Here is a 23,667-nt window from a genome sequence, read left to right on the forward strand (position 1 = left end):
TGTCTAAAATTTACAGAGCCCACACACTTGATCCATACAGTTAATGCCTAGATGCATGGATTTCTTCCAGATTCCTTACATATTAACCAAGGTCATGAGGCAGAACTGATTATATGTGTGTTGTCAGAGCTCTGGAAGGAAATATGTCAAAACTCCTGATGTTTTAACTGTGGTTAAAAGTAACCTATCCTTGGGGAGCCTGGGTGGCTCAGTTGGTTGAGCACCCGACTTCGGGTCAGGTCATGACCTCACAGTTCCTGGGTTCGAGACCCACATCAGGCTCTCTGCTGACCGCTTGCTCATAGCCTGGAACCTGCTTTGGATTCTTTGTCTCCATCTCTCTCTGCCCCTCCCCCACTCACGCTTTGTCTCACTCTGTTTCTCAAAAATAAATAAATTTTTTAAAAAAGGTCAAAAGAAAAGTAACCTATCCTTGTAAAAATATTAGAACCCTGAAATTCCATTCAACATTATAACGATATTTGCTATTACATTTTGAAAATAGAAGCCCCACGAAGAATTCAGCTCTCATGGCCATCCTTCTTATTACAGTCTGAATTTCATCTGAATCTCCACCCTGTCTTTTATTTATTTTTTTTAATTTTTTTTTTAAACGTTTATTTATTTTTGAGACAGAGAGAGACAGAGCACGAACAGGGGAGGTTCAGAGAGAGGGAGACACAGAATCTGAAACAGGCTCCAGGCTCTGAGCTGTCAGCACAGAGCCCGACGCGGGGCTCAAACTCACGGACCGCAAGATCATGACCTGAGCCAAAGTCGGACGCTCAACCAACTGAGCCACCCAGGTGCCCCTCCACCCTGCCTTTTAAAGGCTTTCAGTGGATCCATCCTCACCCTTTATTATAAAACAACTCTCACTCTTTTTTATGTATTTAGTTTTTAATGTTTATTTATTTTGAGAGAGAGAGACAAAGTGTGAACCAGGGAGGGGCAGAGAGAGAGAGAGAGAGAGAGATACAGAATCTGAAGCAAGTTCCAGCCTCTGAGCTGTCAGCACAGAGCCCAATGGGGGGCTCGAGCTCATGAACCTCCAGGTCATTACCTGAGGTGAAGTTGATGCTTAACCAACTGAGCCACCCAGGCACCCCAAAACAACTCTCATTCTTGACTGCAGGCTCCTTGAGAATTGAAATTTTATCTGTCTTGATTATCACTTTTCCCCAGTGTGTAGGATACTTGACATTTAATGAGTATTTGTTAAATAAGTGTGTAGATAACTAACAAGTTTTTGTTGAATTAATAACATAAAACATGTAAAATTATTTTTTAGACAAAAGTAGCCAATGTCTTCTGCTCCCTCTTCTTTTGACAAAATAAATACATTTAAGGGAGAGCAATATTACTTCTGATATTATATTGATCAATTTCCTGTTTTCACAACCAAATTATTTGATCCATAAGTATGGCAAATTGTTACTTGAATTTTCTGAGACAAATTATTTTTTTATTTAATTTAATTCTGTCCAATATTGTCTTCACTAAAAAGCATAACTGAATCTGATTTAATTTAATACATTTTAAAGCTTACTATTTAAACTCATAAATAAAAATGATGGTGCACTTGGGTGGCTCGGTTGATTAAGCATCCAACTTTGGCTCAGGTCATGATCTCGCAGTTTGTTCGCGCCCTATGTCAGGCTCTGTGCTGACAGCTCAGAGCCTGGAGCCTGCTTTAGTTTCTGTGTTTCCCTCTCTCTCTACTCCTCCCCCTCTCATGCTCTGTCTCTCTCTCAAGAATAAAATAAAAAATTTTTTAAATTAAAAAAAATAAACTCACAAATGAAAATGAAATTATTTGTTAGACTATGAGTATTTATTTTTAGTTAAAAATATGATCTACAGAATTTAATTAAATAGGCACCAGTCTTTCATTTCAGCACCTTATAATCATTATAACAATGCTACATACCAATACAACATAATTTATTCTATAATTTTAAATATAATTCTTCCCAAAACACTGGGACACAAGGAGAATAGTCCAGAGAGAAGAACAAACTTGTCTAAAATTAAAATGCAAATAAATGGTAGAGCCAAGACTAAACACTAGGTTTTTCTAGCTGGGGTCTAGTAGTTTTTCATTATCCTAATTTTCATTGAAATACCAGAAGTAGATAATCAATGAAAGAATCGTGTTGGGGAGGAAAATTTTTTCTCTACTTTTCAAAGATTGTTCTGGCTCATCTAAGAATTAAACTGACATGAGACCAACTAGCAAGAGAAAATAAAATTTAACTTCCTTTGTTTGGAACCCAACATACATGAAAGGGTTAAAAACAAAAAGGTAAAATGAGGTATATGTGTATCCTGAACTATAGAATGGAATACTGTCTTGGGCCTTCAAAGGGGAAGAAGGCAATTCACAGGGTAATAAGTAGCGATATTTGGTAATTAGATGTTTGCCCTGCCATACAGATGGGTCACTCAGATAAAATTTACCTTCAGTAATAACTCTTATTCTTGGAAAGATCTCCAATTTAGATTTTCTTACTGAGTGGGCAAAAGTTTTTCTCGGGCCCACAGGGTCGCAACTGCATACAGTTCAAAATAGTTCACATGTTAGCATCATACATTTTGGGGATTCTTGTTCCTTCAATTGGAAGATTTACCAATTACTATCCAAATATCCAAGAAGTGTATATGCTGAATATATGTCTAATAAAATATTTTAAGAGCAGCTTTTGCCAAAAAAAAAATTATTTTTGTGTCATGGAACAGAATAAAATCTGGTTTTGTTATGCATTGTAGAGTAGAAAGAGAACTTTGTTCTTTTAGAAACTGAGAACTTTATCACATTAAAACTGGGGAGGGGGAAACTTGAATGAGCTTTAGGAGGTGCTCACTGAGTAAATAAATGTGCTTGCATACTAAACATCTGTTAAATGAGTTTTGATGAAATTCAACCCAAACCAATTATTGTTGGTATGTTTTCACTGAAAGATCAGTCTTTGTTAACCAGTGCAACAAAGAGCTCTTCAACTAAAAGTGAGATATCCGGTTTATAGAATAAAATCAAGTTCTATTTCTCTTTCAGCAACTAAGAAACTAAAACTAAGAAAGCCTAAACCTGAGTTCAGCAATTAAGTTGCAAGCCTAATCCTATTGTTTGCACACAACCTGTTGAAGACCCCTACTAACTGTTTTAGGCCACCTGACATTAAATTGAATAAACTGAATGAAAATTAAACTCTAAAAAGAGCTATTTCAAATGATGAAGCAAGGGAAAAAGCAAACCCAAAAGATAGTCACCCAGCTATAAGAACCAAATAATCTATAGTGGAATATGATTACCTGAATCTTGAGGTAAACATTAATGATTACATTGTGGATGATGGGTCTCAGATTAATAAATTTGTACTTTCACTGAGAGAGAGTCAAGGTTATCACTGCTTCTCTGAACAAATTCTAAAGCCCACGCATGGTAACCTTTGAAATTTTAACAGAACATCACCAGTCTTGCACTGATTGCTTCAGTTTACATGCCACTGGTCATAGAACTTTGAACTGGCCATTTTTGTTTGGAAAACTTGTAGATATTGTATCTCTTTAAGTTAAACAAACCCTTGGACATACACACACGCTGTTTAATGAGCGTTGTCCCCTACAAATGGAAAATTTCACGGGTAAAGAATCAAGTGGAATAGTACAAACCAAACCTAAGAGTTCCGAACTGAAAAATTATTCAAACATTCTGTCTTTTCTCTCACCGCACTTTATATGAAAAGACATCTCTACCTTTCTGTATTATTCTTCAAGGGAATGTTTCTGTATGATCTGGAGTTATACCTATTTAAAATTAATGTTAAAATATCTTACTATGATACCATAAATGTCATAAAACTTGCTTCTTTCTGCTTTACAATACCTTCCATTCAATACAGAGGAATTTCTAAGCAAATTTCTGGTACTGTAATTCTATTTTTCTATTGGATTTCATGAAAAATTATAGGCAAATTTTTATAGGGAAATAAAGAATCCCTTGATAAACTAAAGCCACATTTAATTCTATACAAATAGTGTCAGAATTACTTAATTAAATGAAAGAAATTAATTTCCCATAAACACTGCCAATAATGTTCAGAATATTAATAATATTATTGGCCCTTAATTACAACATTTTGCAATAAAAATACTAGACAGAAAACACACAGCCATGTGAAACTTTAACAGCATTCGTTTATATTTTGTTCTTTTATTAAAGTTTTAAATACATTTGCTTTTGCTTTTTGGGTAGGTTTTTGTACTGCTTCAGACTAGGCTAGAAGATGGAGGTTAGAATAAAGTATTTACAATGCAAATTTTAACCTATTCCAAGCCCTAGTATAATACCGTAGTTAGTCTTGGTAAAAATTCAATGAACTACTTTTATTATCTTTCATTTCCTAAACTTTTAACATAATCATGAACAAAGATACGATATAAAAGCTGAGATCCAACCTATACATCCATTTGTTATAGGGCAAGTTGTATATGACTAGCCCATAACATGATAGTAGCAGAAATTCAGTGGGAAGTCCTTCCTTCTACACCTCAATCCAACATAAGTATTATTAAAACATGTGTTCAGGGGCACCCGGGTGCTCAGTTGGTTGAGCATCTGATTTTGGCTCAGGTCATGATCTCAGGATTCACGGGCTTGAGCCCTGCATTGCTTGCTGCTGTCAACACAGGGCCGGCTTTGACCTGTCTGTCCCCCTTTCTCTCTGCCCCTCCCCTGCTTGTGCCCATGCTTTCTCTCTCTCAAAACGAAATACACATTTTTTAAAAACCCACATGTGTTCAAATGCATATATTTTCATGCTGTTTATAGTACAGAGTAGTTTAAAGCGTTTTAATTTGCACACCATTGGGTGAGGCTCCCCTTATCCAGTTTACTACAGGATAGTCAGTCCCAATAATCTTACATCTATCCTAATTCATACATTTGTGTCACATCTACCTAGTCTTGGTAGACAGTTGATTTTCTTGTGTTAAACCCACTGGTATTCCATCAGAACAAAGAAAACTTTAGGAAGATTCTCTTTTATCATGATAACTAAGAAGAAATTGATTATTTAAAAATCTGGAAACATCTATAATATTTTAATTCCCCCAATTAACAACAACAACAAAAAAAGGAGGGTGCCTGGATGGCTCAGTCAGTTAAGCATCCAATTCTTAGTTTCAGCTCAGGCCATGATCTCACGGTTTGTGAGTCCGAGCCCTGCATCAGGCTCTGCACTGACAGTTTGGAATCTGCTTGAGATCTCTCTCTCTCTCTCTCCCTATCTCTCTCTGTCCCTCCCCCACTCATGCTGTCTCTGTTTCTTTCAATAAACTTGAAAGAAAACATTAAGAAAAAAAAAGTATAGCCACAGCCAACAAGGGGACTGTCAGGGAGCCTGGAGCTCTGGTAGCTTCACTCCTGCTCTGAAAAAGGGATCCTGGGAGTACACGATGCCTGTACAGCAAGCAGAAGCAGGCTTCCCTTAAGGTAACAGATTAACAAAATGGTAAATCCTGCCAGGCACAGGAATCAACACATAAGTGCTCAGTTCTTAACAGGATTTTCAGCTCAACTTGTAGAAAGGGCCTACCAAGAGAAAAGTGTGTCATAGCCATGGTCCCTGCAGGCACAATTACTTGGTAATGACAGCTGTATGACAACTTCTCATTCTTTCTTCAATTCCCTCCAAGTGATTTCTGTCTCCACCACTACTCTAGAACTTCATCTCACTGCAGTGCTCAACTCCAATAGGAAATATTTGCTACCTATTTCATGCATATGAAAGGACTCAGAGGCATTTGATTTGCCCCTTTTATGTTGACCTCCATGAAATAACATTATTCTAGTTCTCCATTTTCTTCTTGAACCAATTGGTCTCCTTTTTTTTTTTATAAATTTTTTTTTTACATTTATTTATTTTTGAGACAGAGAGAGACAGAGCATGAACGGGGGAGGGTCAGAGAGAGGGAGACACAGAATCTGAAACAGGCTCCAGGCTCTGAGCTGTCAGTACAGAGCCCGACGCGGGGCTCGAACTCACGGACCGCGAGATTATGACCTGAGCCGAAGTCGGCCGCTTAACCGACTGAGCCACCCAGGCGCCCCTTGGTCTCCTTTTTAAACACTAACAGCTCTCCCTTTTATTTTCTAACCGAGGGCTTTTTTGCCTTCTATTGAATCAGTCAGAAATCATTTAGTTCTTTCTTCTCTTGGTCTCTCGTTCACTCATTTCTATTTGGCTGTAGTCATGTATCAATGGGTATACATACTTCAACCACAAGCAATCTTGCACATCCCTCTCCTCCAAATATCTTCCTAGAAGGTCATGTGTTATCATTATTCTCCTTCTGCTCAAAAATTTGTATGAACTCTCCTTCACCTATAAAATGAAATCCAAATTAATCATGTGCTGACAAAGAGCACAGAGAAAAGCAGCATCTATTCAGTCTAGAAATGAGAGTCTTTCAGAATCTGTTTCACTCAACCAACTTGGGATAAAAAATGCAGGGTCTTTTAAGGCAGTGAAAAGCCAATGGATTGGTGTAATACAACATGACAAAAGGAGAAGATTGTACACAATGAACTGGAGAGCCAGGTCTCAATTATGGGAACAAAGTATTAAAGAAGAGATAAGAAATGGGCTTGGGATAAAAACATTAGGGATCCAAATGTGCCTAACACATAAAAAGAGGTAGATAAGAGGAAACAGTGAACTTAGAATGGCGTGAGATGAAAAAAGGAAAAGGAAAAGGAAAAGTAATGGCATAAGCTAGACGAAGGTAAAAGAAGTAATATCCGTAAAGATCTGGATGTCAACAGTGATCCACAAGTAACTCACACGGAGAGGAGAACCTTAAAGTGAAAGCATACAGTTATTTCAGAAGTAAATGTTGAGGAATAAAGCCAATTTCCTGAAGGCAAGAAGACAGAGACAAGATAAATAGACATTAACCTGAAATATATATACGTATTTAGCAAGAATGATATTTTTTGAAATATTTTCTTTTTGGCTTCCCTTTCTTGGGGAGAATTAAAACTGTTAGAGCAGGAATGCAAAAAGAAATCAGTGTTAATATTCACCTATCATTGTTAGATTTTTCAAGTGACACAATAATCTTGAGAGATTTTTGAGAAAATCTCAGAGAAAACATTTACTTTAATCGTGTTCATCCATATATCAAATGCAAAACTTGAATGCTCTCCACCTACATTGTCTTTCTTTTCTTTTTTCTTTTTTCTTTTCTTTTCTTTTCTTTTCTTTTCTTTTCTTTTCTTTTCTTTTCTTTTACAGGCTTAGACAGAGAGAACTCTCAATGAGAATAAGGGACATTTCATCTAAGAATAAAATGGAGCTACTTTCCAGAGGAAGAATAGGAGGCACAAAAGAGAAATTCAAAAGGAATGAAATTGGAATGAATACACGGCTAATGTCACCCTGAGACCTATTATCTCCAACAGGGAAATAAGATGAAGACGGAAACTCAGATGAGTTGAGGAGGAAGCCCAAAGCAGTTTCTACTGATTCCCATTTGGAACTGTTAGAAAGAAGACGTCTTCTCAGGGTGTTCACCTGGGCCAACATAAGGAAGCCCCTGAAGAGCAAAATTTAACACAATAGCAGAAAGGCAGAGAGTTCTTTCTATGTGATCCACAACATTGTTTTGTCAATTTATAATTACATTTTACATGCATAAATGAGGTATGTGTGGTAAGATCATATGCCCAGCTCTTGGGTAGAACAAACTTACTTGGTGAATTCATCTGTTATTATATCTGAGTGTAGCCAAATACAGTCTTCACAGGCCTTCATTTTAAGTACATAAAAGGCTGAATTTAGATTTTTTTTTGCCCTGTGTAGATAACACACTGTAGAATCTTGTGGAATAGGACAATAAAATTCAGGAATGCTAGAGAAAAAACTAAAAAGTAGTCCACAGCAATAGCTTTTAAGAAACTAAATCCTGATCATTCCTTTAACTTAGTTCCAAATCAAAAAAGAAATGAAGTACTGAACAGTGACCATCGTTTTGATCATCAATACTGACCTTCTTGAACTGCCTTGTGATAAGAACATGTTGTTCTGGGCAGTTCTCAAGCAGAGTAGCCCAAACCATTAGGGAGTAACAGTCCCTTTGGCAACAGTTTAATCACTAAGTCCAATGTCACATGGAAAAATAATCTAGAGCATTCACAATGTGTCTTATTCCAGAGAACTCACCCACTCATGTTTGTCTACTATGTGCTCTACCACAAAATTTTACTACCCTTACAGATAGCCTATTGACTCTGGTCATGAGATAGTAACCATGGGGTTAGGGGTCACACACTACCTTCAGGTAGAGATCACTCACCTCCACCCTCCACCACCCCATCCCAACACCAAAAAGAAAGAAAGAAAGAAAGAAAGAAAGAAAGAAAGAAAGAAAGAAAGAAAGAAAGGAAGGAAGGGAAAAAACAAAAAAACTTGGGACAGGAATCTCTTTTTTTCTACTTTTCCCACTCTTATTCTCAATATTTTCTCATCATTCTGAACTAAGTGCCATATCTCCTTTATTTCAAATAGACCTTTGGCATTTATTTCTAGACAAGCTACAAGAATTCCTGACTTTCCTTTTTTTGTTTGTTTGTTTGTTTGCTTGTTTGTTTTTAATTTGAGTTTCCTATCCTCACTTTCATAGAGAGAATTTCCTCTCTCTGACCCTTTATTTACTTCTAACTTTGATATATGATGGGATTTTAAAATATCTGGCCTTTTGGGAAATAACCAGTAGCATTTGCCATTCTGAAGCCACCAGATAAATATGAACTAAAGTAACACATCTGCAATCCCCACCACCATTTTAAGGAGTAGGTCTCAATCTTTCATTTGCCTAAAATCATCAGTGGGGTAATAGGACATCTCTTAGCCAATCATATTTTTCCAACAATATTCCATACTAATAATGATTTATTCCTGATTTTAAAATTATTGCCCATATCTAAAGGTAATAGTGCATCAATTCAATGGAATATTTGCCTTGTACAAAGAAAGAAGAAAAGATCCTTATAAATACATTAGAAATGATATCTAAGGTATATCTTTCAGAAAAAAAAATATGTATAATAAAGTAAAATAAGGGTGGTTATATATAAAATAGGAGCAGTGTGTAACATTCTACCACTTAGGTTAAAAGGCAGTGAGCATGTTGGGAGGGACATACTTATAAATACTGAATAGTTCATGACAAAACAATCTGTGGAAGGATTGCAACAAAAATGGATAAAAGGCTATGTAACAAAATGGTAACACTGACTCCTTGGAGAGGAGTTGGATGACAATGGAACAGCTATGGAATGGTTGCTTTTCACTGAATAGTCATTTATGACTTTCTAAAAACTTGAATCATATTAATGCATTCACCATCCAAAAATAACTGAAACTAAAATTGAACAAATATTTAAAACAAACAAACAGGGGTGCCTGGCTGGTTCAGTCGGTTAAGTATCTGACTTCAGCTCAGGTCATGATCTCACAGTTTGTGGGTTCAATCCCCATGTCAGGCTCTGTGCTGACAGCTCAGAGCCTGGAGCCTGCCTCGGATTCTGTGTCTCCCTCTCTCTCTGCCCGTCCCTGGCTCACACTCTGTCTCTCTCTCTCCCTCAAAAATTAACAAACATTAAAAAATTTTTTTAAATAAAACAAACAAAAAAAGATTGAAGCTAAAATTAAATAAATACTTAGAACTGGTAAATTTTCTTCCACTATCACATTAATCCTAGGAAAGTATAGATGGTGTCTGAAATCACATATTTCAGATACTTTCTCATATAGTTGACAGAAAAAATTCTGCATTCTAGTTGGACACTAGACATGAAGCTATATTGATGGGCACTTTACTGAGCAGCTCTCTAGGACTGGGTGGTTTTCTCAGGAAAGACACCAGCTCTTATTCATCCCTGTATACCCAGTACCTGGAACAGTAATTTTCAAGTTATGCTCTATGGACCCCTGGGGTGCTTCAGACATTTTGCAATTACTTGATTTGGCTTATTTCTTTTAAAATATATATAGTTTAGGGGCGCCTGGGTGGCTTGGTGGGTTAAGCGTCCGACTTCAGCTCAGGTCATGATCTCACGGTCCGTGAGTTCGAGCCCCGCATCAGGCTGTGTGCTGACGGCTCAGAGCCTGGAGCCTGTTTCAGATTCTGTGTCTCCCTCTCTCTCTGCTCCTCCCCTGTTCATGCTCTGTCTCTCTCTGTCTCAAAAATAAATAAACGTTAAAAAAAATAAAAAAAATAAAAAAAATAAAATATTTATAGTTTAACACATACAGAAATCCATATATATATATATATATATATATATATATATATATATATATGGCAGAAAGGTAAATATCCTTAGGTTATGAGTGAAAAAATTTTGTGAGCCTCAGTTGAGATATTAGGGAAGAAGGAACTACAAATTAATACTTAGAAATGCATGTGTCATGCTCAAGTAAAAGTCAATCAACATTTAGGTATATCTGCCTATTACATACTTCTCTCAAATCATAATAATCACATGTGCAAAGAAAAGTGAACTTCTAGCAGGTATCTAGATACCTTAAGAGTATCATAGTTTTATCATTCACTGTAAATTTGGTTGATTCTTGTCTGACATTTATGATAATGTAAATTGTTGTGTTAAATATTGTTGGTGATAGAGCTATGAAATAAAATTATTTTGTTATTCCTATGATCCGTAGTTATTCTGAGACTGAAAACTATTTTATTTTTCTTTTTTGATTTACTTTTTTAACCATTACCATTTGCAACTATTTTTCTTTTTCTCCAGCTTTATTGAGGTATAATCAATAAAATGGTAATATATTTAATGTGATGACTAGATACATAGATAGATAATAGAAAGATGATAGAATATATATATATATATATATATATACACATCATGAAAGATTCCCACAAAAAGTTAATTAATACATAAATCACCTCACATAGTTACCTTTTTTTTTATTGGTGAGAATGCCTAAGATCTACTCTTTCAGTAAATTTTAAATTATACAATATAATGTTATCAACTATTATCAGTATTATAGTCATCATGCTATACAGTAATAGATCCTCAGAAATTATTCACCTTATAACTGAAAGTTTGTACCCTTTACCAACCTCTCCTCATTTTCCCACACATACCCCCACCAGCCACTCACAACTACCATTCTATGCTTTCTGTTTCTATGAATTCAACTTTTTGTTTTAAGATTCCACTTACAAGTGATACCAGGCAATATTTGCCTTTCCCTGTCTTGCTTATTTCACTTAACATAATGTCCTCCAGGTTTATTCATTTTACTGTAAATGGCAGGAATTCCTTCTTTTTTTAAGGCTGAATAATAGTACATTATATATATATATATTTATTATTATTATTATTATTATATATTTATATATCATATTTTTGTTATCCATTCATCCATCAGTGGATACTTATGTATGTCCTGGCTATTGTAAATGCTGCAATGAACATAGAAATACAGATATCTCATCAAGATAATGATTTAATTTCCTTTGAATATATACCCAGGAGTAGGACTGCTGGATCATACGGCAGTTCTAACTTTAATTTCTTGAGAAACATCCATACTTTAGTGGTTGTACCAGTTTAAATTTCCACCAGTTTACATTGCCACATCCTTGCCAGTATTTATGTCACCTTTTTAAAAAAAAAAATGTTTAGTTACTTATTTTGAGAGAGAGAGTGTGTGTGAGTGGGGTGTTGGGAGGGCGGGTACAGAGAGAGAGAAGGAGACAGAGAATCCCAAGAAGGCTCAATGCTGTCAGTGCAGAGCACAACGTAGGACTCAAACTCATGAACTGTGAGATCATGACCTGAGCCAAAATCAAGAATCAGACACTTAACTGAATGAACCACCCAGGTGCCCCTATCTCATCTTTTTTAATAATCAATATCTTAATATGTGAAGTGATATCTCACAGTGGTTTTTACTTGCTTTTCTCCCATGAATAGTGATTTTGAGTGACTTTCATATACCTGTTGATCATTATGTTTTCTGGAAAAATGTATATCCAGGTCCTTTGCCCATTTTAAACTGAGTTATTTGGGGTGTTTTTTGTTTGCTTTTGTTTTAGTTTGGTTTGGTTTTTGTTAATTAGTTGTATGGGTTCCTTGTATATTTTGGATATTAACCTCTTATAGGATACGTGCTTTCAAATATTTCCTCTCATTCCGTAGGTTCCCTTTCCTTTTTGTTGATAGTTTCCTTTGCTACAAAGAAGTTTTTTAGTTGGGTGCAGTCTCACTTGTTTGTTTGTACTTTTGTTGCCTTCACTATTGTTGTCAAATCCAAAAAGTCATTGCCAAGACAAATGTCAAGAGAATTACCCCCTATGTTTCATTTTAGGAGCTTTATAGTTTCAGCCTTATATTCAAGTCTTTATTCTGACTTGATTTTTATATATCAAGGGCAGGAGTCCAATCTGTTTTTTGTTTGTGGCTATCCAATTTTCCTACTATCATTTATTGAAGAAACTGTCCTTTCCCCATTGTACATCCTTAACTCCTTTATTGTAAATTAATTGACCATATATATGTGGGTTTATTTCTGGGCTGTCTATTCTGTTCCATTGATCTATGTGTTTGTTTTTATGCCAATATCATACTATTTTGATCACAATAGCTTTGTAATAGCCCCAGTTTAAAATCAGGAAGTGTGATGCCTTCAGCTGTGTTCTTCTTATTCAAGACTGCTTTAGCTATTCAGGGTCTTTTGTGATTCCATACAAGTTCTAAGATTGTTTTTCTATTTCCGTGAAAAATGTCATTGAAATTTATTTTTTTTTAATTTTTTTAACGTTTATTTATTTTTGATACATAGAGAGACAGAGCATGAACGGGGGAGGGTCAGAGAGAGGGAGACACAGAATCTGAAACAGGCTCCAGGCTCTGAGCTGTCAGCACAGAGCCCGACGCGGGGCTCGAACTCACAGACCGTGAGATTATGACCTGAGCGGAAGTCGGACGCTTAACCGACTGAGCCACCCAGGCGCCCCTGTCATTGAAATTTAGATAGCAATTGCACTGAATCTGCAGATCACTTTAGGTAGCATGGACATTTTAACAATATTAATTCCTCCCGTGCATGAACATACTCCTATAAACATTCTCCCTGTGTATTCTGCCAACTCCTTCCCTCCGTGTGTGTCTGCCTCTGTGTCCAAATCTCCCCTTTTTACAAAGACGGCAGTCATGTTAGATTCAGGCCCATATTAATTACCTCATTCATCTTAATTTGGTTAAATCTGCAAAGACACTATTTCCTAATAAGATCACAGTCTGAGGTGATAGAAGTTGGACTTCAATATGTCTTCTTTTGGAGGATACAATTCAGCCTATAACAGCTTCTCTCCCCAAGTCTCTTAGGTTTCTGCTTTCTCCATTTAATGTTAAATCTTTTCCATCCACTTTCCAGATGTCAGAATTTTGTTACATATTTCTTCAGTGCTGTTACTCATTTTCCAGTTCTCTTGGTCCTTGTAAGTTTATATTTTTGTTACATTTTTACTATTTTGATCAGGAGTAGAGATAAGTAAGTGTGTGTGCTCAACATCACATATAACAAGAGTATCCAGAATAATCTTTTTGAAAATTGAATCATATTACATCATTACCCAGCTCACGCCATCCAAAGACTTCCCCTTAACACTTACAATAAAATCCTAAATCCTTATCATAGTCTGCAAAGATCAGCACCAACTTGGGGCACCTGGGTGGCTCAGTGGGTTAAGCGTCCGACTTCAGCTCAGGTCATGATCTTGCAGTTTGTGAGTTTGAGCCCCATGTCGGGCTCTGTGCTGACAGCTTGGAGCCTGGAGCCTGCTTCAGATTCTACCACTACCTACCACTCTCCCCTGACATGCCCCACTCCAGCCAAATGGTCTCCTTGTTATTCTTCAAATTTTCCATGCATGTTCCCAACTCTGGCCCTTTAGATCTGCTCATTCCTCTTAGGATACTTTCTGAGTAGTGAGGCTTGTATTCAAAAGTCTCCTCCTCAGACCACTGTCCGACTTTGATTTATCCCAAAACCATTTATCAGAGACCAGGAATGGGTGCAGAGTTTGTATGGGAGGTGATCTCTGAAGGCAGAGTGAGGAAATCGGAAAGTAAGCTAAGAAAGAGAGGAAAGCTAATGAAGGATGTGGGTGGGTAGGTTGCTACTATGGGGAACTGTGGCTCCATCTCACTGGAGACTTCTTGTGTGACTGAATGGAACACACTTCAGAATTGTCACCACCTCTACCCCTCACTGAATGAAGATTGTTTCTGGGGACATTAATACCTAGAGTGCCCTCATAAGCTGTCACAGCAAGTACTTAAGGAGGCAACATAATAGGTTCCCAAAAAACATTTATCATATGAATAAATGGGATGTGTAGAATTTTTGTAGACATTGGATAGAATAACAATAGAAAAAAAAACATGAAAAAATTATTGAAGTATACTAACGATTTAAAAACTAAAACAAGATACAGAATAGTGTTAGAATGTGCTTCTGCTTTTCTTCCTTTTTTTAAAGATATATATATATATATATATATATATATATATATATATATATAATATTCTTTAGTATTCTTTAGATTACTTTTTAGATTATTTTTTTAGATTCTTTAGATTACTAATGTTCTATATAAGAAAAGACCTCAAAATACAGTGGATTAAATAAGATACTAACTTTATTTACCTGTAAGTTAAGTCCAGATATAAGCAGTCTGGGACTGATAGGGTAGCCATCCATGATATGATGCTATCCATTTCTGAACTCAAGATAATTGCTCCACTCTCTCCATCCTCCAGCTGTGGGAAGAGGGAAAAGAGCTAAAGGGAAGTAGCCTCTTTCTTTTTAAAGGCATACCCAGAAAAGGTATACATCGTATTTTACTTACATCCCATTGGCTGGAATGTCGTCACATGGACAAACCCAGTCCCGAGATTGGCTGGAAATGCACTTATTATCTAGGGGTACTTGAGAGCCCATTAGAAAGGGAAGGTGGTATCAGTGGGCAACTGGCCACAGATGGCCACAGTGTCATGCCCACAGATTATTTACCTTGCATATGAAGTAGAATCCCAGAAGCTAGGTTACAGACTGGTTTACTTGTTTGGAGAACCATTTTGCATGGCTTAAAATAATTGCCATGTATGTATATCACTGTAGTGGTATTAAAAGTTATTCTCAATACACTCAGATGTGTGATAAAAATACAGCTTTTTTGTTTTCCACAAGTAATCATGAATCCCTCCCACTGAGTAGTAGGGAAATGGATACAATTTTATTTTTGAAGTATAGCATCCGTATTTGTTCAGGTTGCCATAACAAAATACCATAGACTGGGTGGTTTAAAGAACATAAATCTATTTCTCACAATTCTGGAAGCTGAATATCCTAGATCAGGGTGCCAGCATGGCCAGGTTCTGGTGAGAGTTATCTTTCTGGCTTGCAGATGCCACCTTCTCCCTGTGTTTTCACACAGCAGAGAGAGAAAGAGAGCTCTGGTCCCACCTTTGTGACCTCATCTAAAGCCAATCACCTCTCAAATGTCTCATTTACAAATACAAGCACACTGAGGATTAGGGCCTCAATATACGAATGTTGGTGGGGGACACAATTCAGTCCATAGTAGTATCTTTACCCCTCCTACTTTAAATAGTCTGCTTCATAACTCTGTCTTTTGTTTTGTTTTGTTTTGTTTTGTTTTGTTTTGTTTAAATGCCTACTCTTTCAAGTTGCCCCTACCCCCAACATTTTCCCCTCCATGGCAGCAAGCTATACGAATACACAGGGTTCATAACATTGGGGAAGGCGGCAGGTCTGCGTTTGTAATTTGGATGTGCCCAGCTCCTGAGGTATAGGTGGTAAGAACTCATCTCTGGACACTTTGCTATCTGTTCCTGAATCTACAGCCTATGAAGAGAGAGGACACAAAGGGCAGAGTGTGAGGAAGGGTCAGGAGTGTGAAGCATCCCCTGTCTCTACCCATCCTTACTGCTCTACCTGTGTATTCTGTTAGTGTTCCCCATGGTGAAGCAGCACCTCCCTGCAGAGCGGTGGACACCCAGCACACCAGAGGAGTGGATCATAATCCATTCACTAGAATAAATGTACCCAGGCCCTTACTGACCTAACATTTCTCCCCTCCAGGATTTCAGCCTGGAGAGAGGAGGTCAGAGCATGTGTATCTATCTCATGGCTGTCTTGCCCTCTCTCCTCACAATCTCCTGGGGACAGAATAGGCAGATTCAGGCTTTCCTCTTTCCTCAAATCCCTCTTCTGCCCTAGCATCGCAAGCCTCATGGCCTAACCATCATCATTAGAGACAGTCAAAGTGGGAAGAAACTATGATCTAAGTCCCTCTGATCTGGTTCTTGACATTAACAGGAAATAAGCAATTTGGAAAACTCCTTTTTCTTCCTCCACAAAATCTAGATTTCAAGGCTTCTCTAAGAATTTTTCTTGGCAGACAAAAGTTGCACCATTATATTTTGTTTTCACTTTTTATTTAAAATTTGCAAAATTACGTAATAGCAGAGAGAATAATAAAATATATGCATCACCCAGGTTCAGAAATTATCAACGTTTATGGTGATGTTTCATCTGTAACTGACCTTTTTCTTCTGGATTATTTTTAAACAAATTCCAGATATCATATTGTTTCCTTTTTTTTTTTTATATTCCTTCCACGAGTCCAAATTCTACTAAGTCCCAAAAAATATCAGTTGGGTGCCTTAGGCTAACTAGGAAGAAAACTTTGAGCATGGAAATGCAAGAGAAAAAAACTTTCCTGGAAAATTGGAGAATCACCAAAAGACCATGGTTTTCTTTGTTAAGTGCTTTCCATAAAAAATGCTTTTTATTGGGGTGCCCGGGTGGCTCAGTCAGTTAAGCATCCTACTTCATCTCAGGTCATGATCTCGCAATTTATGAGTTCGAGCCCCACGTCAGGCTCTGTGCTGACAGCTCAGAGCCTGGAGCCTGCTTGGATTCTGTGTCTCCCTTTCTCTCTGCCCCTCCCCTGATCATGCTCTGTCTCTCTCTGTCTCTCAATAATAAATAAACGTTAAAAAAAGTTTTAAAAATGTTTTTTTTAATTTTATTTTTACTGGTAAACGAACACTATTTTGTAATTATTATCTTATTTTGGCCTAAGAAATTTCACTTAAAAGTCTTACGTATTTAAAACTTTACCATCCTTTCAGTGACCAATTTGCAACTGACTCACGTTAAACAAAAAAGTATTTGACAATTTATCTTTCCCTTTTGAATTTTCTGATTTGAAAGTATAAGAGTCATTAGGTTATGATATTAAAGGAAATGCAGAATGGAAATTATGTGTGTACTGTGAGTATAATTATATTTAAAAAAATAGATACATAGGAGAAGAGAGTGGGTAAATTAGTAAACAAAATAGTCATGTGATTACATATCTTGTTTTTTTTTTTTTTTTATTTTTTTTTTTTAATTTTTTATTTTATTTTTTTTTTCTCATTTTTTTTTTATTTTTTAATATATGAAATTTACTGTCAAATTGGTTTCCATACAACACCCAGTGCTCATCCCAAAAGGTGCCCTCCTCAATACCCATCACCCACCCTGCCCTCCCTCCCACCCCCCATCAACCCTCAGTTTGTTCTCAGCTTTTAACAGTCTCTAATGCTTTGGCTCTTTCCCACTCTAACCTCTTTTTTTTTTTTTTTTTTTTTCCTTCCCCTCCCCCATGGGTTTCTGTTATGTTTCTCAGGATCCACATAAGAGTGAAACCATATGGTGTGATTACATATCTTGAATTGAAGCAGAATTTTTCTCCCACTGAAGTTCCAGATATTCTATAATGTAGCTATAGCTATAGCACTTCCATAGAGAAATATTATTTTTTAAATAGAAAAATATAGATTCCAAGGACTTTTTATGTATAATCCCCTAATCCCTTTGTTTCTCATTGCATTTGGTGTCTTGCCAAATCACAAATTACGTCCAATGTTTACCCAGTTATGCAGTGTATACCAAGAGCTCCAGGTGGCTTTTTACAACAAAGTTAAGGCAATCTTGTTTCTATTAAACACACTCCATGAAAATTTTCAAAGGCAAATGATGCAAATATATTTTGACAGGGAGACCAAACACTTTAGAGTAATTAAATCTCTTATGTGCACTCCAGGGAGCATGAGAAAGCTCTGTACTACCATCCGTAGAGTGAGAATTCTGCTGAGGACACAGAAGACACTGAGCGGGTAGTTAGGAAACCTGAGTTCTGACCTGTGATCTGCTCTAATTGCTCCGCAATTTGATGAGTTTTCTGACCCATCTGGGCCTCAGTCAGCATCTGCAAAACCAAAAGATTATCAGCTTCTCTTACATCAGAGTGCTAACAGGCTGACAAAGTTAGAGAGTGTTATTGTTATTTTAACATTGTTGGTTGTGAATCACAATCCAGGTTAACTGAAGATAATCATGGAATGTGTCTGATTAGCCGCAATACTGAGGCCTAATTCAATTCTAGGAGCTGAATGGAAATCAGAGTTTGAGAGGAAAAACAGCAAGTTTTGTAATGAAAGGATAAGAAGAAAATAAGTTGTAAAATACCACAAAGTACTCAAAAGAAAAGCATGGAATTTTTCAGAAACATTAGCTTTAATTAGCCAAAAATGTGTATATTAATGAACTACTCCTAAATTATGTTTGCTTAGAGTGCCCCCCCCCATCCACCCTTTGCTAAAATGACATCCCTGATGGTGGCTTAAATTCGTGTGCTCTGCTAATCTTTGTCAATCAGTGCATGCACGTGGATGCCTGGCCTGTTTGCAAAGTTCTTTGGCCTCTTTTAGGTGCTCAGATCACGTTTGCGGAAAGAAATTGAACTGATTATACAGGCTTTTGACCGCCACTTAGTATATAGGCTGGTGCAAAGAAAGCTACCCAGTTCCAATAGGGGCAAAGGGCCTAGGAGAATTGCTGCTCCTTCTTAAAGACAATTATTTAAATGTCTAATAAAGGAACCCCTGGGTGGCTTAGTCAGTTAAGCATTGACTCTTCATTTAGGCTCAGGTCATGATCTCTCTGTTGCTGCGATAGAGTCCCACATCCGGACTTTATGCTGCCAGCGTGGAGCCTAATTGGGATTATCTCTCTCCCTGTCTCTCTGCCCCTCCCTCACGTGCTCTCTCCCTCCTTCTCTCAAAGTAAATAAATAAACATAAAAAAAATAGATGTCTAATACATTTTAACTAGTACATAAATCATAAGACAAGAAATTTACAAGTAATATAATTCACATAAGAGAAAAAGAAAACACTGTGAAAAAAAAAAATCTGTCTCTCGGACTTCCAGGAATCAAAAATCTCTGAAGGGGAGCATACCCCATACACTTACAATATAAAAATATCTTATTTCCCTAAATCTTAGGTACTTTAGAAAGAACTTAAAGGTAAAAATAGCACACATCTAAAAGGAATGTTTGGCATTGCCTTTGTGTATCATTAAGCAACTCGAATTATGTTGTCAGCCAGCTAATATTTCAACCACCTCTTGCTTTCTTGGTGTTTATCCAAATATTTGTTTTTTCACATAATGTCCACTCCATGGCCATGATAGCTTTTAAACATTAAGTTCCTCTACCTTTGGACTTCAGGACATTAGTAGATGATAGGTATCTCTATAATGTTTCATATGAGAGTAAAAATATTCCATAGTGCTTGAATATGTATAATTATAATAAAACCTAGCATTTACTGGGCAGTCATCATGTACCAAGCACTGACTTTTACAAATACTGTTTCATTTAAGCTCTCAGAGCAAATAAGGAAATTGAGGCTTGGAGAAGGTAAGTAATTTACCCAAGGCCATAGACCTAGTTAGTAACTAAATCAGGATTCAAATCCAGATCTGACTTAAGCACTGGCTCTTAGCACTCACCACACCATTAGGTGCAAGAGCAGTTTTTTAAATCTTACAGCAAATGCTGTGTTTCAGGAATGCAGTGTGTATACTGGGAAAGACTTGGATAGCATAGTCTTTCCAGTTCTTCCATATATAACCATGATTTTACCTGTGCTGTCACAAAAGAAGGAGAGGGAGAAGAGAGGAAAAGGGAGAGAAGGAGGAAAAGAAGAGGAGGGCATTTTGTATTTTTCTCCCCTGGAAAATGAAAGTTAAATTCCAAAAATATATCATTTGGATCATATTAGTGGGTTCTTAAGGGATTATCTCTCAGATCCAAACCCATTCTTCTTTTCTCTATTTTGTAAGGCGGGGACTCTGACTCTGAAAATTTTGTTTCCCTGTTGTAAGAAAATTCCTGTTAAAATCTGTCAAAAGGAGCAGCAGAAGGAGGTTAAAAGCAGGAAGAAGACCAATATATATAAGAAAGAAACAGCATGGATAAAAGCAGAAGCTGATGGAATGGGAAACAACGATGAAACAGAAATTCATCAAAAACAAAAATGGTTCTTTAAAGATATAAGTAAAATTTTCCAACCTCTGGCACAATTGATCAAGAAAAAAGAGAGAAAACACACCAAAAAATTGAACTGGAGAAAGAACACTTATCAGGAATTATAACAGAGATGAAATGATAATAATAATAATGGGGGTTTTTGCCTCCAGGCTTGATGGACCAGGTGATTTAACTCTTACAAATCAACAAAATTCCAACACCCAATGGAAAATGTCCTAGAAATAAAGGGAAAATATGAGATTATCTGATCATCAGAACATATGATAGGAAACTACAAACATATACAAAATAGAAGAATAGTATATGAATCATGGAGGAAGCTGGGACCCAGACATCTAAGGAGAGAGCACCACTACAGTTGCTTGTATTTCTGTGGCAGCACAATAAGGCTGGTTCTGGAAATATACAAAGAAAGTGGAAACTAGGGGCACCTGGGTGCCTCAGTCAGTTAAGCATCAACTTCAGCTCAGGTCATGATCTCACAGTTCATGGGTTCAAGCCCCTCATAGGGCTCTGCACTGATAGTGTGGAGCCTGCTTGGGATTCTCTCTCCCTCTTTCTTTCTGTCCCTCCTCCACTTGCTCTCTCTCTCTCTCTCCCCTGCTCTGTCTCTCTCAAAATTAAAAAAAAAAAAAAAAGGTGGAAACTTGAAGCAATTACTGTTGTCAGGGTAAAATTGCTATAGTAAAACTGACCTGAACAGCCAGCCTAACAAGAAGGAGCAAACAAAAATTAGAAAATATCAAAAATATATTATTCACAGCAATAGTGAAAGCATACAACATTTGTGTACAATAATGTACAATCTTTCTGAATGTAATGTGGCAATATGTACCAAGAACCATAAAAATGGTCATACCATTTGACATAGTAATCCATACTTTGTATTTTATCCAAAGACAGATCAGAAATGTGTCCAAAAATATATGCTCATAGTGGTTCATGACAGTATTAAAATTTAACTACATGCACAAACATGGTCTATGAAGATAGAGACCTCCCTTTTACCCTGGTTCCTTGATTACTTGCATAATTTCATTACACTTACGTAGAATGTCTTTAGCCCAGCTTCCAATTAAGCAATTCTAAAACACTAAAGTTTTCCCTAATAAAATAATATCACGATGGTCATTCCAAATGCAAGGTGATAAAAATAGTACTAGAGATCTGAATTGGACAAATTGCTGGTCTCCATTTCAAGCAACTGGATAAAGCATAATTAAGAATTAAGAGAGTAAAATTGGAAAATAAGCAAGAAAAAAACTCATAGTCACATGATTGGCTATAAATCTTTGAAGGGTTAATTAAATAAGAGTTAAATTAATATGGGGAAGAAACAGAAACTGAATAATTTAACTCCACCAAGGAGTTTTCCTGAATCACCTCCTCTAGGAAGCCTTCACAGACAACCTGTGATCTGGAGTTATCACACTCTCTCTGAGCTCTTATTGCCCCTATATATTCCCCTAATATATTATTGCTTACAGTACTCCATAAGGTGAAGCTCTGTTTATTTCTCTTATCCCCTACCTGAGGGTGACCCTTGAGACTCAACAATTTGTGCCTCAAAACCTGCTCAAAGAAGGACTTGATACATGTTGATTGAATGAACTATGGATGGGAAAAGTAAGGAGGAGAGGATATTCTTTCATGAAAGGGGGACAGACCTGTAGAAAAGATAACAAACTGTAGGGATAAATTCATATTTCTTTTAGTTTAAAAAACATGAATCGCTACATTTCTCAGTTTATGAACAAGACCTGTGCTGAATTTGCTCCACTTGCTTCTCCATATCCATGCTACATTCTTCTCCACCCTGATATATGTCACAGGAAGCTAACCTGGGTGACCTGCACCAACCCAATCTCTTGCCCTCCAGGTGCCAGGGGCTTCTGTCAACGGGAAGCTCTGGTGGCAGACTGGGATTGGTCGGAGAATGAGGTGAGGATGTTAATTTCCCAGGCTCCCTCCAGGCTGCTCACCATGGATTGGCTGTATCTCCCTGTGGAAAGCTTCAGCTCTGGTAAGACAGCCTTCTCCCTACAGCTACCCTTCCTGGGTCCCAGTATCTGCGCCCTTCCTTTGCTTCTTGAGGCCTTGGGGAGCACGGTTCCCCCATTTTGCTAACCCTGGAATAACTTAGTTTTCTAAACTCTGCCCACACTTTTAAAGCAGTCCTCCTCTCAAATTGCCTACTTTGAGGTGCTTTCTGATTTGTGCCAGAATCCTGACCATTCAAAGGCCTTAGTTCACAATTCTGCATAAGCTCTTGAAAAAGGGACAAATTTTATGCTGGACGTTATGGTCTTCTAAAGGGTTTAGGGAGGTTTTTAAATCAAAAGATATAATAATGAATAGGAAGAAAATATTTTGAGGCAGTGTTAATTAGCAGAAAAGTCTTAAGAGAATTACTGTGGCAAGGGTTAACGCATTTAGGAATTACTAACATAAACCAGTAGAAACTATAACTGTAGTTAGAAAATAATGAAAACAACCTATCAGTTATAATCCAGGAAAAGCATTATTATTACCAGTATACCACCATAACAATGATGCAACTTAATCCTGAAATTTTAAATAACAATAAAATATTAAGAATCACAATACAATAAGTTTCTCTGTTATGCTATCCATTTTTGAATCCCATTCTCTTAGTGTTTAGAACAGTACTTGTACATAGGAACTGAGAAAGTATTTATTGAATGAAATAATCAGGAAGAACACTGAAAACAAAACAGAAAATGTAATCTTACACTTGGCATATTGCATTCTGGTCATTACCTAACAATAATAACATGACAGACCTAAAAACAAACTCAGAAAATAGTAAATGCTCATGAACACATAAATGAAAATTATTGGTATGTAAATAAAATAAAATTATTGGACCTGTACCATAACAATAGATACCATTTATTAGGTTTCTATGCTGTTAGGTATTTTAGATATGTTATATATGTTAGCTTCAATCCTCACATTCCTGCCTGGTGGAGGCAGTCAAGGAAGGCAACTAAGAGGAGGTGACATCTGTGTGGACTTGGAAAGGAGGAACAGGAATCATTCATGAATTTACCTTTGTCCTTTGTCATGAAAGGACAAAAAAAGTTTTAGGTAGAATAATATCATGCACGAAATCACAGAGACAAG

The 23,667-nt window shown here is 36.8% G+C and overlaps 1 protein-coding gene across 2 annotated transcripts in view; it reads right to left on the bottom strand.

Annotated features, from left to right (window-relative positions):
- Positions 1 to 15,466, bottom strand: part of ALB (albumin) — a 58,324-nt gene extending 42,858 nt beyond the window's left edge. Inside the window, exons 1-2 of one of the 2 annotated variants that reach the window (XM_042934013.1) lie at positions 15,436 to 15,466; positions 14,754 to 14,866 (exon numbers count right to left, since the gene is read on the bottom strand). In XM_042934013.1, the coding sequence (XP_042789947.1) occupies positions 14,754 to 14,824 (71 nt within the window). In that variant the 5' untranslated portion in view covers positions 14,825 to 14,866; positions 15,436 to 15,466. Of the gene's footprint in view, positions 1 to 6,276; positions 6,387 to 14,753; positions 14,867 to 15,435 lie in introns of those variants that run through there. The other variant, XM_042934012.1, reaches the window with a different exon arrangement.
- Between the last annotated feature and the right edge of the window lie 8,201 nt (positions 15,467 to 23,667).

This window comes from Panthera leo, chromosome B1 (assembly GCF_018350215.1).
Source record: "Panthera leo isolate Ple1 chromosome B1, P.leo_Ple1_pat1.1, whole genome shotgun sequence".
Lineage (NCBI taxonomy): Eukaryota > Metazoa > Chordata > Mammalia > Carnivora > Felidae > Panthera > Panthera leo.